The following is a 16,898-nucleotide window of genomic DNA, read 5'->3' on the forward strand; positions in this document are numbered from 1 at the left end:
CCGGGGATCCAGCAGGGATCGCCCCAACGCTCCCCAGCTACAGGAGAAGATCAGGATTCAGACCGGCGGTCACCATCTTGCCCCCACCATCTTGAGCACGTGGGTGAGCGCGTGACCGGCATACCTTCTAGGTTGCCGAGAACGCTCAAGAAGCACCGAGGATCAATGTTTCCTCTAATTTTTTTTCAGTGTGTTTGGAAAAGTATAGTATTTGAGCAGCACATTTTCATGCCTGAGCACCTGAATTTTTTTCACAGATGTTTCACAGAGCAATTGATTTATAGGATCCGAATTGGAATGGAGAAAAATGGTTTTGTGCGTGAGTGTGTGTGTCTGTGTGTCTGTGTGTGTTTGAGTGAGCGAGGGATCCAGTAAGGGAACTACACCTATTTAGGAAAGAAGGTAAATTATTGCAAACATGATCAATCGAAGATAAGTATGGGGACAGTTTGGACAGTAGAGAGAAAGTGATAAAAGAGTGGGAGAGAGGAAGAAAAAAAGAGGGAAGAGAGACAGAAAGAGACAGAGAAAGTGACAGAAGAGTGGGAAAGAAGGAGAGAGAAAGAGAGACAAAGAGAAAGAGGGTGAAAGAGACAGAAAGAGACAAAGAGGAGAGAGAAGGGAGAAGGGGAAAGTGACAGAAGAATGGAAAAGAGGGAGAGAGAAAGAGAAGAGAAACAAAGAGAAAGAGGATGAGAGAGACAGAGAGAGAAGAGAGGAAGAGGAAAGAGTAAGAGAGAACATCTCATTTCAACCCTGAGGTGCAAATATTCTCTTTGATTGGTAATTTTATTTGTCCATTTACTATCCAGTACTCTCATTTCTCCTTAAATTCATCAAGAATTCCCTTCTTTTTATTGAATTTATCACAATACCATGAGAACAACTTTTTCAGCATAGCTTTACAGCTATTTAAAATATATAGTAATTTAGGTCAGGTTTTCAGAACATTAGTCTATTTATAAGTCACTAAGTGCAAAGAAACAGATTCAGAAAGTTGGCTTCCCTTTTTGTAATTGCCTATTGCCTGCTTAGTTTTCTACCTACATTTTTGATAACTGATATTCATGTTGACCCAAGAAGCCCATCATAGAAAGAAATCCTCCCTATGAACTTTGTTGGGTTTCCATGGAATGAAGTTTGATCTTTTTTTCAACCATACAGTAGCATATTCTTTCTAAGGAGGATATAATCAAGATAGTCCACAATTGCCTATCAATCTAACAGTATGGCCATTGACAATCTCTTTATATTTCAACTCTAACTCTTTCAGTCTTAAAGGTTTGGTGAGGAGAAATCCAAAAATTCTTTTAAAGAGGAAAAAAATGCTTGCACAATTGCACCCATTGAGACATGTATATATACACAACACACAGAGAAACAAACTTAACAAAGTGCTAAGTCTGCCCACCAATTAACTAACTCACTCTCTCTCTTTCTCTCTCTTAAAGAGAGAGAGAGAGAGAGAGAGAGAGAGAGAGAGAGAGAGAGAGAGAGAGAGAGAGAGAGAGAGAGAGAGAGAGAGAGAGAGAGAGAGAGAATCCCTCCTTCCTTCAGCCCAACACTCTTGCTGGCATCCCGGATGGATGAGAGGGACTGCAGAGGGTCTCCTTGAGTCTAGGGCAGCGAGTCATTCGATGGGAAAGTTGCCTCTTGGAAGGAATGACCCGGATTGGCTCTCGCTTCATCTCTCCGGCTTTGTCTCTCCTGCCTCTTTGCTTCTCCGTTCAGTCTTTGGGCGGCAGATCGAAAGCGGAAGCTCACGCTCTCCCTCACTCCCTCCAATGTTCTCTCTAATTTTGTTTCAGTGTTCGCGGAAAAGTATAGTGTTTGAACGGTATATTTTCATGCCTGAGCACCTGAATTTTTTTCACAGATGTCACCAAGACAACAAGGGCGTCCAAGGGACCCCAATGTGGTGGCGGTGGCCGCTGCTTTGGGAAATGGTGGGGGGAGGCTATGAGTTATTGGAAAGGGACGCACGTAACCCACATAACCATGCAACTCTGGAGTCGCTTGCCAGCCTGCGATGGAATCTAGAGAGGGGGGATTTATATAGGACCTGGCAAATGACAGACTCCATGCTGAATTTTCCCTGGGAAACTCCCCCTCCCACTTAAAAAAACCCTATATATATTTAATCTCCCCCTCTCTATTATGGATTTGATGAAGCCGTCCCATGCAGCGCTGGCTCAAATACTTCGCCGACTGCGTAGATTTCTCGGAAGTGATTTTGGGTGGGTGGGTAAGGAATAGCTCTCGATCACCTCACGATCAAACCAGCTTCCTACCCCTCCCCAAATTCCCTACAACTGCCTCCCCAGATTCCAGCCTTCTCATTCTGCAGAACTCACAGCCCTCCCCTCCCCTGCAAGAAGGAATGCATTAAAGGCTTAACAGCATCCCCCCACCCCCATTAATGTATGCCTGGTTATAAATGCAACACTGTAAAATAGGGCTGGATGAAGAAGAGAGGTGAGAAAGAGTTGGTGGCTCTTTGCAAGGCTGAGGAGGAGGAAAGGAAGCGCAGGGCTGCTCAGCCAGAATGAGGCGAGCCGAGGCGGACTCTTTGCTTTCATTGTTTTAAGTTTTGCCCCCCTCGGCTTCTCTCTCCAGCCCCTCCAAATCGCGTGGCTCTTTCCCCCTCCTGCAAAAAGCCCAGATCTCGCCGGTCCTCGCTTATTCTTGCAATTCCCTTGTCCTTGTAAAAAATAATGTGTGTGTGATTTAAAAGGCAGGCAGGCAGGCAGGCGTGAGCGCGCAAACACACATGCACCTCTTCCTTTTCCTTCCCAGTTTCCGAAGCGTAAAGTTCCAAACACGGAAAGAAAACAAGAGCGAGTGTGACAGAGAGAGAGAGAGAGAGAGAGAGAGAGAGAGAGAGAAGATGGGAGTGCAAAAAGGGAAGAGCACGACCCAGAATATATGACTCAGGACGTCGGCAAGGGCAACTTCCCTCCCCCCCAACCATTCCCAGAAAGCAGGAGTTAAATAGAACCGCGACTTTCTATCTCTCTTCCCTCTCCGCACCTCCCCTTCCCGCATCGCTTATTAGGGATCGGGAGGAAGGAGTCGATACAAAAGCCTGCAGAAAATTAAAAGAAAAAGGTGGTGGCGGGGGGGGGGGATTTGAGATAGAACGCAGGGAAGTTGCGCGTGGTTTTCTTTTTTTAAAAAAAGGGCAGCCGAAGCAGTAGGTCAGTGAAATAAATTCTCCCTCCTCCCGGGTCAGGGCGGAGCTGTGACATTAAAAATAACTGTTGGAAACTTCTGTGTGGCGTTTTCTTGTCACATGCGCAGGTGTGCAGCTGCGCACCTTAGAGGGAACACTGCCGAGGATGCCAGAAGAGGCCTAGAGCGCCCCTCATTCTGCCGGTGATCCGCAGAGGGGCCCTGGATTTCGGTGCGTGCCGGCACTCGAGCCGTGGGTCGACGGCTGGGGAAGGAAGTGCGAGCTAGAAGAGCATTGCGCAAAGCAGCTGAGCCGGCAGAGAGTGAGGAGAGGTGATCAGCAGAACCATAAGTTGTATGGCGGAGGCGTCGAGAAGCGGGGATGCTGGGCCTAGATCCCCAGGGGACTCGGATCCAGCCGAGGGGACCTCTAGAGGAGCTTCCCAGGTCACCAGAGGGAGGTCCCCTGCCAGGAGAAGCACCCCCAGGGCATCCAGGAAGGAGACCCATGCTAAAGGGGGTAGAGTTACCAGGGCCTCCACAAGAACGTTTAGAGCGACCATCAGCCCATCTCCTTCCAGGTGATGCTCCGCCCCCCAGGAGGCCTATGCTGGTAGAGGCCCAGGTGGCCCCCCCTGGCTCTCCTAGGAGCTCAGGCAGAGGGCACTATTCTTTATCACCCCCCTTTCGCCTGCCCACCCATCTGAACTAAGGGTGATCCCTTTGGGTGCAGGGCTCCCAGCCCTGCAAGGCCCAGGCTGGCACTGCTATCCCCAGAGGCAAGGGACTTCCTACAGCCTCCAGAGCTCCGTCCCTCCCTTCCAGAGCTCCCTGATACCTTTCAGGAGGTTTTAGACAGGGCCATAGCTCAATGGATTGCTTCTGGGATGAATCATCAGCCCCAGGGATCTAAACATAAGTCTTCCCAGGACCAGCCCAGGGATCATCAGAACTACTCCAGAACCTCTGCTACCAGAGAGCCCAGGTCTTTCTCCCCTTCCACTGCCAGTGAAGCTTCAGATTTAGAGGAAGGAGAGTTGAAGGAGGTGGGGGTTTCTGAGGATGAGGATGCCCAGGCCCCTGAGGCCCCCAACAACACTGGCATTCCCCCCTCTCCTTGTTTAGCTCCTTACTTCGTAAGGCTGGGGCCACAGCAGACCTGGATACTCCTCCAGATCCCAGGCCTGCGACTGCCACACCTAGCACTAGCGAGAGTAACAAGAAGGGACCCTTCCATAGACCCCCGGTAGAGAAGGAGGAGATCCCCACTCCAGAGATGTTCCTGGAAGTCCTTAAATCGCAGTGGGTTAAGCCAGAATCCTTTCCCAATCCGGGGGCCAATGAGCGGAGGTTCTATAATCTCAATTCTACCTTTGCCCAAGCTCTTCAGGTTCCTGAGGTGGACACTCCGGATGCTACCCTAGCCTCAGCTTCAGCCATGGTGACGAGAGATATCGCCAACTGCCTTAAGGCAGAAGATAAAAAGATAGAGATCATTTTACGTAAGACATTCCAAGCAATAACCTGGGCCATTAGGGCGGCTGCTTCTGCATCCTTTTCAATAGATCTATACAGTGCTGTGGCTGGAACAGCTGAGAGACAGAACCTTGGCCATGGAGGTATGACTGCTGAAGGACATCTCTAAGGTGCTGGCAGCCACGCAGCTCTCCGCGGACGCCACCCTGGATGCAGTTAAGTATGCGTCTCGAGCCTTGTCATCCTCTGTAGCATCCAGGCGCCTGCTGTGGTTGCGCCACTGGCAGGCGGAGTCCTGGGCTAAGTGGCACCTAGCAGGAGTGGACTACGCCGGGGACAAACTCTTCGGTGCCTCCTGGATCCTTTCCTGCTGGAGGACAAAAACAAGCGGAAGGTTTTCCAGGCTACGACCAGACGGTAAGATTACCGACACGCTCCTTATCCCAGGAGAACATCTTACCGCCCGCCTGAATCGGACGTCCAGAATCAAAGGTACCAGACGCCCAGGTTTCATAGACAGGGAGATAGGCAGTTTCCTAGGGACAGATTCAGGGGCCAGCAGCCGAGCAAGCGGCCCTTTCAAGGAAGGGGCGGTCGCCCATTCCGCAGGTTCAAGTGATCTGTTCATGGATCATCCCATTGGCGGTCGCCTCTCCCTTTTTGCGGATGCCTGGGAGCGCGTCACATCAGGCAACTGGGTCCTCCAGACTGTTAAGCTCGAGTTCCAGCTAGAGTTCCGCTTGCAACCCCCAAATAGGTTCCGCACCTTCACCTCCTCTGCAGATCCGGCCAAACGGGCCCTTAAGGCAAAGGCCATCAAACACCTGTTAGATATCAAGGCCATAGCAAAGGTCCCAGAGGGGGAGAGAGGTTCCAGATTCTATTCAAACCTGTTTCAGGTCCCCAAAAGTTCAGGGGAGTGGCGAGCCATCCTGGATCTTAAACTACTCAATTCCAGGGTGGTCTACCATAGGTTCAAGATGGCCTCCCTGAAATCTATCTTAGAGGGCATCTGACAGGGTGACTTCTTGGCCTCCATCGACCTCACGGAGGCCTACCTTCACATCAGAATCGCCCCGGAACATCGCAGGTTCCTTAGGTTTTCCCACGAGGGCAGTCATTTTCAATATCGGGTCCTTCCCTTTGGGCTGGCCTCAGCTCCCAGGACCTTTACCAAAGTTCTGGCCAGGGCCACGGGTCACCTGCATTCCTTCTCAGTCTGACTTTTTTGTTACCTAGATGACATCCTCGTCCTAGCCAAGTCCCCAGACACTGCCAAGCAGGACCTGGGGATCACCATCGACACTCTCAGGTCCCTGGGGTTCTCTATCAACCTAGAGAAGAGTCACATGGTCCTGTTCGGCTGGGGAGCACACCTGGAGGCCCAGATAGCCCAGGGCCACTGGACTCCAACAGACCTGAGCAACAACATAAACTGGTTGGAGCTCAGGGCCATCCACCTGGCTCTACTTACTTCAGGACCATGGTGACCAGTCATCATGTCCTGGTCCTGATGGACAACGTGGCCCCACGTGAACAGACAAGGGGGCACCCATTCCAAGGCCCTTCGCAATGAGGCCCTCCGATTGGGGAACTGGGCAGAGAGGCATCTCCAGTCCATCAGAGCAGAACACATCTCCGGGACAGAGAACCAACAAGCAGATTGGCTCATCAGGGAGACGGACGACAACGGAGAGTGGCAGTTCCATCCCAGCGTCTTCCGGCATATCTGCGAGAGGTTTGGGCACCCATCGGTGGATCTCTTCGCAACCCCAGCGAATGCCCAGCTGCCAAGCTTCGTATCGAGGTTCCCATCCAGAGGAGCCATGGACATGGACGTCCTTCGCTGCAGATGGCCACCAGGTCTACTCTATGCCTTTCCCCCCCCTTCCCCTCATTCCTGGGGTTCTGAGGAGGTTGGGGTCAGAGGGAGCAGAAATAGTAGTGTTTTATATCTCTGCTCAGCATGGGATTGAAATCATCATCTTTTTACTGTTCTGCCTCAGGGGTTGTAGGCTTGCTTGGGGCATGCAGTTAACTCCACACTTAGGAATCTCCTTCAGATCAAGCTTATTATCAGGCATTCTTAATAGCAAATCTTAGAGTTCAGTGTTAAGATACTTCTGACCTTCCATAATCTGTCCCATCACGTGGTGTAAAAAGATGGTGATGTCACTTCCATGCTGAACGGAGATATAAAACAATACTATTCCGGTTCACAAAGGCATTCAAAACTGCCCGGCTATAAACTTTGCATGTGGGCAAGATGCCCCAGTGCCTAATCATAAACAGAGATGTGATCACATGTCATGGAATTACATTTCCCATAAGGCAGGCTCTTAAAGGAGACAGTTCTTAATTCCTACAGTAGCTATATACTGCTGGGGTAGCACACAATGAGTGAATTCTTTGCTGTGTGGTAACAGGAGGGAGGAAGGGATTACAAGATTGGCTGGAAAACTATCAGGGAATATTCAAAATGAAGATCATGTGACTGCAGCAGCAACAGAGCAGATGTCTATAGACTCCAACAGACCTGCGCAACAACACAAACTGGTTGGAGCTCAGGGCCATCCACCTGGCCCTACGTCACTTCAGGACCATGGTGACCGATCATCATGTCCTGGTCCTGACGGACAACGTGGCAGCCAAGGCCCACGTGAACAGACAAGGGGGCACCCATTCCAAGGCCCTTCATGACAAGGCCTTCCGATTGGGGAACTGGGCAGAGAGGCATCTCCAGTCCATCAGAGCGGAACACATCTCCGGGACAGAGAACCAGCAAGCGGATTAGCTGAGCAGGGAGGCAGTTGACAACGGAGAGTTGCAGCTCCATACCAGCATCTTTCAGCAGATTTGTGAGAGGTTCGGGTGCCCGTTCTGGATCTCTTCGCAACCCCAGTGAATGCCCAGCTGCCGAGCTTTGTATCGAGTTTCCCATCCAGAGGAGCCATGGACACGGACGCCCTTTGCTGCAGATGGCCACCAGGTCTACTCTACACCTTCCCCCCCCTTCCCCACATTCCCATGGTTCTGAGGAGGTTGGTGTCAAAGGGAGCAGAGATGATTTTAATGGCTCCCTTCTGGCCACGCCGCCCCTGGCTAGCAGACTTGGTGGAGCTGTCCTCAGCTCCTCACTGGAGGAGACACCAGGGGTCTCTGGAGCATCCAGATCCGGAGTGGCTCCATCTGACCGCCTGGCGAGTGAGCGGGAACAGCTGAGAGGAGCACAGTTTTCCGCGAAGGTCATTAAGACCGTTGAGGTGTCCAGGAGGCAGTCCACCACTCGCATCTACAACGCCTCCTGGGTTGCCTTTGCGGACTGGTGTCAAGCAAAGGACATCATACCAGCCTCGGCCTCTGTGCCCCAGGTTCTGGACTTCCTACAGGAAAGTCTGGAGAAAGGTTTGGCCCCCAGCACCCTTAGGAGACAAGTCTCTGCTCTCTCCACGATTCTGGGTGGGGGGGGGTGGATGCACCACCTTTGTCCCAACATCCGGTCCTCAGGCACTTCCTTAAGGGAGCAGCGAATCTGAAACTCCCAGTGGTCCATCGATTCCCTACCTGGGACCTACCCACGGTCCTCCAGGCATTGACAGAGGCACCATTCGAACCCTTGAGGGAGGTTTCCCTACAATTCCTGACCCTTAAGGTCATCTTCCTGGTTGCCATCACCTCAGCCAGGAGAGTATCTGAGCTCAACGCTCTTTCCAGCAGAGCGGACCTCTGCACCTTCCTGGAGAACTGAGTCATCCTCAGACTGGACCCCGGTTCATGCCCAAGGTCAATACTACCTTCCACAGGGCTTTAGAGATAGTTCTGCCGGACTTCTGTCCGCAGCCCTCCAGGGATAGGGAAAGATCTTGGCACAGGTTGTACGTCAGAAGAGCCTTGCGCATATATCTGAAGTGCACGGCGCCCCTTAGGCATTCAGAAGCCCTCTTCGTGTCTTTTCAGCCGTCCACCCAGAGAGCCAAGGTTTCCCCCCGCCACCATCAGCAGGTGGATCAGAGCAGCCATCTCTCAGGCCTATGAGGCACGGGGACTTCAGGTCCCAGAGGGCATCACAGCGCACTCCACCAGAAGTGCGGCCACCTCAGCAGCCTGGGCCATCCAGGCTCCCATTGAGGAGATATGTTGGGCTGCCGCCTGGTCTTCTCCCTCACTTTTCATCAGGCATTATCGGGCAGACGCTTATGCCTCTGTGGAAGCAGCCTTCAGTAGGAGGGTTCTGCAGGGAGTCATAGACTCTCGAGGGGCTCAGGCCTATTGATCTCTCCCAAGGACATCTAGCTTTGGTATGTCCCATGTGTTACTCCTTCCACGCCTCACTTCGGAAACTGGCAGTTGGTCTTACCTGAACTGCATGTTTAGAAGAAGGCGTGGGAGGAGTCACTCCCCCCCCTGTTTAGGGCGCACCCCACAAGGGGCCTGAGTTAGTCCAGTGGTCAGGCAGGGCCAGGCAGGAAGGATGTGTGCATGTGCTGTCTCTGTCCCTTCCTTCCAGGTTCTCTGCTATGATCCATCGGTTAATCTGGGAGGTCAGAAGGAAGAACATAGGTGTGGCCTCAAGATTTACCTCAGTCTCCAGGGCAAAAGGGCTGGGTTAATACCCATGTGTTACTCCTCCCACGCCTTCTTCTAAACATGCAGTTCAGGTAAGACCAACTGCCATTTTCATTACAGACCAATTTCATTACTGAACACATATTATAAAATATTAATATCCATAATGGTGGACCAATTTTTTAAAAAAACTAAACGAAATGATCCACTGAGATCAAAATGGTTTTTTAATGAAATGACAACTGAAAAATAACATGAGAATAATTATGAATACATTAGGATATTATGAAGAACACCCAGGGAAACATGTTGCACTGATCTTTTTAGACTTCCAAAAGGCTTTTGACCATCTGAATTGCTAATTTATTATTATACAACTAAAAATCATAAAATTGGGAGAAAAATTTGTAAAGATTATTGAGACAATAAGGGGGAGAAGAGAGGGTGTATGGGGGAATGAAGTGTTATGTTGGGTTTTTTTTTTCTCTTTTTTATGCACAGTATATAAGTGATTGTATAAAATGAAAATGAAAATGAAATAAATAAAATGTATCCTATAAATAAATTTGATGAATAATAAAAAAAAAAAAATATTTTGAAGGGAGTAAAGCAAGGATGTCCACTATCACCTCTATTATTTATCTTAATATTACAGGTATTACTAATAGAAATTAGAAGGGAATAAGAACTAAAGGGACTAAAAATTAAAAAAGAAGAATATGAAGTCCAGCATTCGCAGACGATATAGAATTCATTTTAGAAGAGCCATTAAAAACAGGGCCCAAATTAATTTAAAAAACTGAAAAATTTGGCAAAGTAGCTGGACGTAAAGTTAATTAGAGCAAAATAAAGATCATATCCTCCTCCGGATTCCATCTGTCGGTCAATGTCGGCTGGCGACTCCCCGGGGGAGGGCCTACTCTGTTGCTGCTCTGGCCCTATGGAACAATCTCCCCGTGGAGATCCAGACCCTTACTACCCTTCCGGCCTTCTGCAAAGCGACCAAGACCTGGCTGTTCCAGCAGGCCTGGGGCTGTTGATTTTGTCCAGCCACATCCTAAGTTGTGAATGTTGTGGATCTTTTAATGTTGTCTTGTTTTTGTATGTCCTTCCCTTTCCCTTTTTTTACTTGTAAGTCGCCCTGAGTCTCTTTGAGAGTGGGCGGCATACAAAATAAATAAATAAATAAATAAATAAATATCAAAAAACCTTACTAAAAACAAGAGAGAGAATTACAAAACAATATGAGTATGTAGATATCAAAAAAAGGTGAAATATTTAGGAATCTGGCTAACAGGGAAATGCTCAACAATCAAAGAAGATAATTATGATAAGACAATGCAACAAATTTAAAAAGATTTGGAAAATTGGAAAAAACTGTAACTTTCACGTACAGGAAGAATAGCTGCAGTTAAAATGAACATCCTGCCAAAACTCCTGTTCTTATTCCACGTAACACCAATAAACTTTTTTTTACGTACCTAAACAAATTAATATAATTTATTTGGCTAGGGAAAAAAACTCGGATCAAATTAAAATTACTACAAGACAGTAGAGAGAAAGGAGGTTTTGGACTCCCAGACTGAGAGCTCTATTACCAGACAGCAGCTCTTACCTGGATAAGGGACTGGATAAATTTAAGGAATAAAATAATGTTAACAATAGAAGGGCACGATTTAGAAATAAGCTGGCATGCTTTCATTTGGGATGGGAAAAATAAACACATAGCTATTTCCAAAGGCATCAAATTAGAAATGCCTTACTGTAAACATGGTTAAAAATTTAAAGAAAACATTATAATAAAATTCCAATTTAGCTATCGACTATGGAAGCACTAGTCTACCTAAAAACAAGACAAAAATTAAAAAATGAGGGAATAGATATAGAATGGTGGCCGTATATGCAGATACAGACTAGATATAAGAAGGATCCTGAAATAGATGGATTTTACAAAGAACCACATGAACTAGACAAATTTTTACAGAGGACTGAAGAAAACTGATCAAAAAAATATACCATTATTTATTACAATTCAAAATGGAAGAAGTAATGAAAGAGACCATGATAACATGGACAACAAACTTTGGATACAGAAGAATTAGCAAAGCCTCTGGGAAATAATTACAAGCTAACAATGGCAATGGCATACAGGGAAAATTTGTACAAAATGTTCTATAGATGGCACCTACCACCAGCAAGAATAGCAAAAATGTTTCCATAATATTCACCTGAGTATTGGAAATGTAGCCAGGCACACGGAACTTTTTATCATATGTGGTGGATGTGTACAACAGCAAAAAAAGATTGGGTAAAAATAAAAAACTGGTTGGAAGATATAATTACACAACCAATAGAATTAAAACCGGAATTATTTGTATTAGGAACAAATACAGGGAACTATGAGAAAAAAATCAAATATCTACTACTATATGTAATAACGGGCAGCAAGAATCATATCTGCACAGAACTGGAAGACCAAAAATACACCAACAGAAGAACACATGACAAAAAAAGTACTAGAATGCACCAAAATGGACAGACTCACAAAAGAAATAAAAGACAAAGAAGAATCCGAGCACTATTCAGTATGGAATTTATGGTACAAATGGCTAGAGGAAAGATGCAAAGAATAAGAAAGCAATAAAGGGAGGAAGAAAGATTAAGAAATCAGAAAAGAATCATAAAACCACAGAATTAACAAGAGGGGGAAAATGTAAGGTAAATTATATATAAAATAGTACAGAATAAGAAATATAAGAGAAATATATAGAAGGATATAAAATGTATTGTATAGAAATAAGTACATGGAAAGAGAAACATGAATAGAAGAAATATAAGTATAAATAATAATAGGAGTAGATGAAAAATATGTAAAAATGGCCATATAGATATAGATATATAAAGTTATATGTGTACGGATAAAAGGAGTACAATGGATATTTACCAATGTAGAAATGTTGCAAAGATGATATTTATGTTTACAAATAAAATAAAAACAAACAAACCTATGCTTTCTCCCACTGAAAGATAATCATAAAGAGTTTTAATATTTAGATCTTTGAAAAGAAACAGGAACTGTACCATTTAATGAACAGAAAGTTATATGTTACATTTAAAATTGCCTCATCCTGGAAATATTTCCAGGAGATAAACATTGAAGAGATGATTGGCACATGAAAATGAAGAGAGAGAGAAAGGCCACTTACTGTAGTGTCTCTATTTTACATTCTGGATGTTTGAGCCCTTCGTACAACAGTCCCATGGTTTTCTCATCTGAATTCTTGAGGGTCAGTTCTAACTGTCTCAGGCTCTGGTTTCCCCTGAATACTTCTGCAAGATGTCTGCTGCAGGATTCATTCAGGCTCTCTCCCAAAATCCTGCAGACAGGAATCTCAAAATTAACATTATGTTAGGAAAAACAATTATGTATTGCATTTTTAAAGGAAATGAATATAATAAACAATGCAAGGTAAACTGCTTCTCTCTGGATATATTTTCAAAATATTAACATTCACAAGATGATTTTGTATAGGAAAATGCATTACTTACTTTAGCTTCTTTATTGTACATTCTGGAACATTCAGCCCACCACATAATAGTTCCATTGTTTTGTCATCAGGGCTTTTGAAGGACAGCTCTAATTCTATCAATCTATGGTTTCTCCTGAATACTTCTGCAAGATTCCTGCTGCAGGATTCACTCAATATCTCTACATGAAGCCTGCGGAGAATAGTACAATGGATATTTACCAATGTAGAAATGTTGCAAAGATGATATTTATGTTTAAAAATAAAATAAAAACAAACAAACCTATGCTTTCTCCCACTGAAAGATAATCATAAAGAGTTTTAATATTTAGATCTTTGAAAAGAAACAGGAACTGTACCATTTAATGAACAGAAAGTTATATGTTACATTTAGAATTGCCTGATCCTGGATATATTTCCAGAAGATAAACATTGAAGAGATGATTGGCACATGAAAATGAAGAGAGAGAGAAAGGCCACTTACTGTAGTGTCTCTATTTTACATTCTGGATGTTTGAGCCCTTCGTACAACAGTCCCATGGTTTTCTCATCTGAATCCTTGAGGGTCAGTTCTAACTGTCTCAGGCTCTGGTTTCCCCTGAATACTTCTGCAAAATGTCTGCTGCAGGATTCACTCAGGCGCTCTCCAGAAATCCTGCAAACAGGAATCTCAAAATTAACATTATCTTAGGAAAAACAACTATGTATTGCATTTTTAAAGGAAATGAAGTAAATATAATAAACAATGGAAGGTGAACTGCTTATCTCTGGATATATTTTCAAAATATTAACCTCCATGCAACCTGCAGAGACAAGTCCGAAAACTTACAATTATTTCTGTGGGGAAAAAAGCACCCTGGATTATTGAGCCCATCACATAATAGTTCAACTGTTTTGCCATCAGGGTTTTGAGGAACAGATCTAACTCTCTCAATCTCTGGTTTTTCCTGAGTATTTCTGCAAGATGCCCGCTGCACAATTCACTCGATATGTATCCATGAAGTCTGTGGATATGGGTTTGAAGTATTTCTTGAGAATCCATCATGCAACATATTTTATTGGAACTGAAGGGAATGTGATCATACAATGCATTCAGAATGGATTGGGACCTTAGGCTTCCACCCTCGGCCACACCAAGTTCACCTCAAGCCACCCACCTCAGCCCAATCACAGCCAGCTTTTCTATTCTGCTGGCCCTCCCCCAGCGATTTTCTCTGGCCCTCTGCCCCTTGCCCTTCAGCTTGCCCCATTCTCCCAGACACCATTTGTCCCAGTTATTTCACTCCACGGGACAAAAAGCCACCAGTCAATCAGGTGGCAACAATGGGCCTGGGAACAGTGACCAAGAGGGCTTAGAGGGGGATGTGATTGTTGACAGGTTACAGAGAGAGCAAAGGGGGAAGGCAGGTAAACCCTACCTGTGCGCAGCTGGTGCTGGTAGGGGAAAACAGGCTAATGCTGCCTGCACACTACTCCTGATGTTGCAGGAGGGGCTGCACAGTGGGGAAGCAGCAAAACTGTCCATTTGGCATCAGGCTGTTGTCCAGGTGCAGGGGTAATGGTGGTGGTGGTGGTGAAAATGAGAAGCCACCATGGGCAATGTGCAGGAAGCAGTAGATGGGGGCTTCCCAATTTGACCTCTCACTGCCATTACCTCTGTGTCTGGACTCTGGCTTAACTCTGAAAGGGCAGTTCAGCTGTCCTCCCATTGTGCACCATACCATTCTACACCCCTAACCCCAACATCACCATCAGCTGTGTTTACTATCAATGCACTGATGCCCCCCCCCAACCCCCTGGAGCAGTTTAACTCTGAACGGGGAGTACAGCTGCCCTCCCATTGTGCACCACACAATTCTACACACAAACCCCAACACCACCATCAGTCATGTTTACGGTTGCTGCACTTCTTCCCCCCAGCTCCCTCAGGAGCATTTGCCTCCTTCCCCCTCCAAGCTCCACTAGAAGCTGTGAAGAGGTGTTTCCCTGCTTCCTCCTACCAGCACTAGATGTGCAGGGAGCATTTGCCCACCTGCCCTCCTTGCTCTCTTCTGTAAGCTGTCACTAATCACACTCCCCTCCTAGCCCCCTTGGCCACCCTTCCCAGCACCATCATTGCCACTTGCCATCTAATTGGCTGGCAGTTTTTTGTAGGATGGAGCGAAACACCTGGGATAAATGGTGTTTCATCAAATCAGCCGAGACGAAGAGCAAGGGTCAGAGGTCCAGATGCCCATGTCTATACTGCATAAGGACAAAGAGAATTTTTTTTTAGAAATGTCTGTAAATTTATTAAAAGAAAAAAAAACTGAAATATCCCATTGGCATAAGTATCCAAACTCTTCACTCGGTACTTTGTTGAAGCATCTTTGGCAGCAATTTCAGCCTCGAATCTTTTTGGGTCTGATGCAACAATCTTTGCACACCTGGATTGGGGAATTTTCTGTCATTCTTCCTTGCAAATCCACTCCTGCTCAGTCAGGTTGGGTGACGACCGCCAGTGGATAGCCATTTTCAGGCCCCTCCAGAGATGCTCATTAGGGTTCAAGTCAGGGCTCTGGTTGGGCCACTCTAGGACATTGAGAGAGTTTTCCCTAAGCCACTGCCCTGCCGTCTGTCCCCCCTCCCAGCCCTCCCAGAAAAAAATATCAAAAAGTACAATTATTTCTTGAATATCAAGTACGCAATGTATTTTTTAGGAACTGAAGAGAATAGGACAAAGTATGCCAACTAAATTGAATTTCTAGATATATTTCTAAAATATTAACAGCCAAAAGACACTTATGCAGATCAAACTGAAAGTAAATAGCCACTTACCTTAATGTCTCTATTGTGCATTGTGGATGTTTGAGAGAGACCGCCTCCTGCCAATTACCTCCTCGCGACCCATCAGATCTCACAGATTAGGCCTCCTCCAAGTGCCATCTGCCAGCCAGTGCCGGCTGGCAACTACGCAGAGGAGAGCCTTTTCAGTAGCAGCTCCGACCCTCTGGAACGATCTCCCCGTGGAGATTCGTACCCTCACCACCCTTCAGACCTTCCGCACAGCCCTCAAGATCTGGCTATCCCGTCAGGCCTGGGGGTAAAGAGTATAATCCGCCCCTACCCGAATGTTGAATGAATGTTGTTCTACTTTTAATTATATATTGTGCTATATGTCATTGTATATGTCATTGTATGTACCCCCTCCCATATAAGTTGTTAGCCGCCCTGAGTCCCCTCAGGGAAAAGGGCGGCCTATAAATAAACTTATTCTATTCTATTCTATTCTATTCTATTCTATTCTATTCTATTCTATTCTATTCTATGTTTGAGCCCATCGCACAATAGTTTCATTGCTTTGTCATCTGAGCTACAAAACTTCAAGCATAACTCTCTCAATCTCTGGTTTTTCCTGAGTACTTCTGCAACATGCCTGCTGCAAGATTCAGTCTGGATTATTCCAGCAAATCTGCAGTCCAAAATAATCACAATTAGTTCTTGAAAAATAATTATGGATTGTATTTTTATAGGAATTCAAGGGAATGTATTTATGGCAACTGAAATGCTTTTTCTTGGATATATTTTCAAAATATTGCTCAATTTGGTATATCTGTGTTCTTCAAACTGAAAGGAATAAATGTTGAAGAGAGCAAGGGGGAAGGCAGGCAAACCCTATCTGCGCACAGTTCGTCCTGGTGCTGGTAGAGGAAAGCAAGCAAATACTGCCTGAACGCTACTCCTGATGGTGCAGGGGGTGGTGGGGGTGGGGGTTCACAGTGGCGTAACAGCCAAACTGCCCATTCGGCATCAGGCCGGAGTCCAGGTGCAAAGGCAATGGTGGTGGTGGTGAAAATGAGAAGACAATGTAGGCAACGGGCAGGCAGCAGTGGGCAGGGGTTTCCTAATTTGACCTCTCACTGCCATTGCCTCTGTGTCTTGACTCTGGCTTAACTCTGAACGGGCAGTTCAGCTGTCCTCCCATTTGGAGCCGAGGTGGCGCAGTGGTTAGGGTGCATTACTGCAGGCCACTTCATCTGACTGTTATCTGCAGTTCAGCGGTTCTAATCTCACCGGCTCAAGGTTGACTCAGCCTTCCATCCTTCCGAGGTGGGTAAAATGAGGATCCAGACTGTGGGGGTGATATGCTGACTCTGTAAACCGTTTAGAGAGGGCTCA

The 16,898-nt window shown here is 46.2% G+C and overlaps 1 protein-coding gene across 1 annotated transcript in view; it reads right to left on the bottom strand.

Annotated features, from left to right (window-relative positions):
* LOC106551952 (NACHT, LRR and PYD domains-containing protein 12-like) overlaps positions 1-16,898 on the bottom strand; it is a 103,844-nt gene that overhangs the window by 11,603 nt on the left and 75,343 nt on the right. The window contains exons 9-13 of the mRNA XM_087715699.1: positions 16,049-16,191; positions 15,558-15,585; positions 13,225-13,395; positions 12,763-12,933; positions 12,420-12,590 (exon numbers count right to left, since the gene is read on the bottom strand). Coding sequence (XP_087571825.1) covers positions 12,420-12,590; positions 12,763-12,933; positions 13,225-13,395; positions 15,558-15,585; positions 16,049-16,191 — 684 coding nt within the window. The remainder of the gene's footprint in view (positions 1-12,419; positions 12,591-12,762; positions 12,934-13,224; positions 13,396-15,557; positions 15,586-16,048; positions 16,192-16,898) is intronic.

Source organism: Thamnophis sirtalis, unplaced genomic scaffold (genome assembly GCF_051295495.1).
Source record: "Thamnophis sirtalis isolate CommonGarterSnake01/CBP01778 unplaced genomic scaffold, rThaSir2_p1.2 scaffold_1, whole genome shotgun sequence".
NCBI classification, from domain to species: Eukaryota; Metazoa; Chordata; class Lepidosauria; order Squamata; family Natricidae; genus Thamnophis; species Thamnophis sirtalis.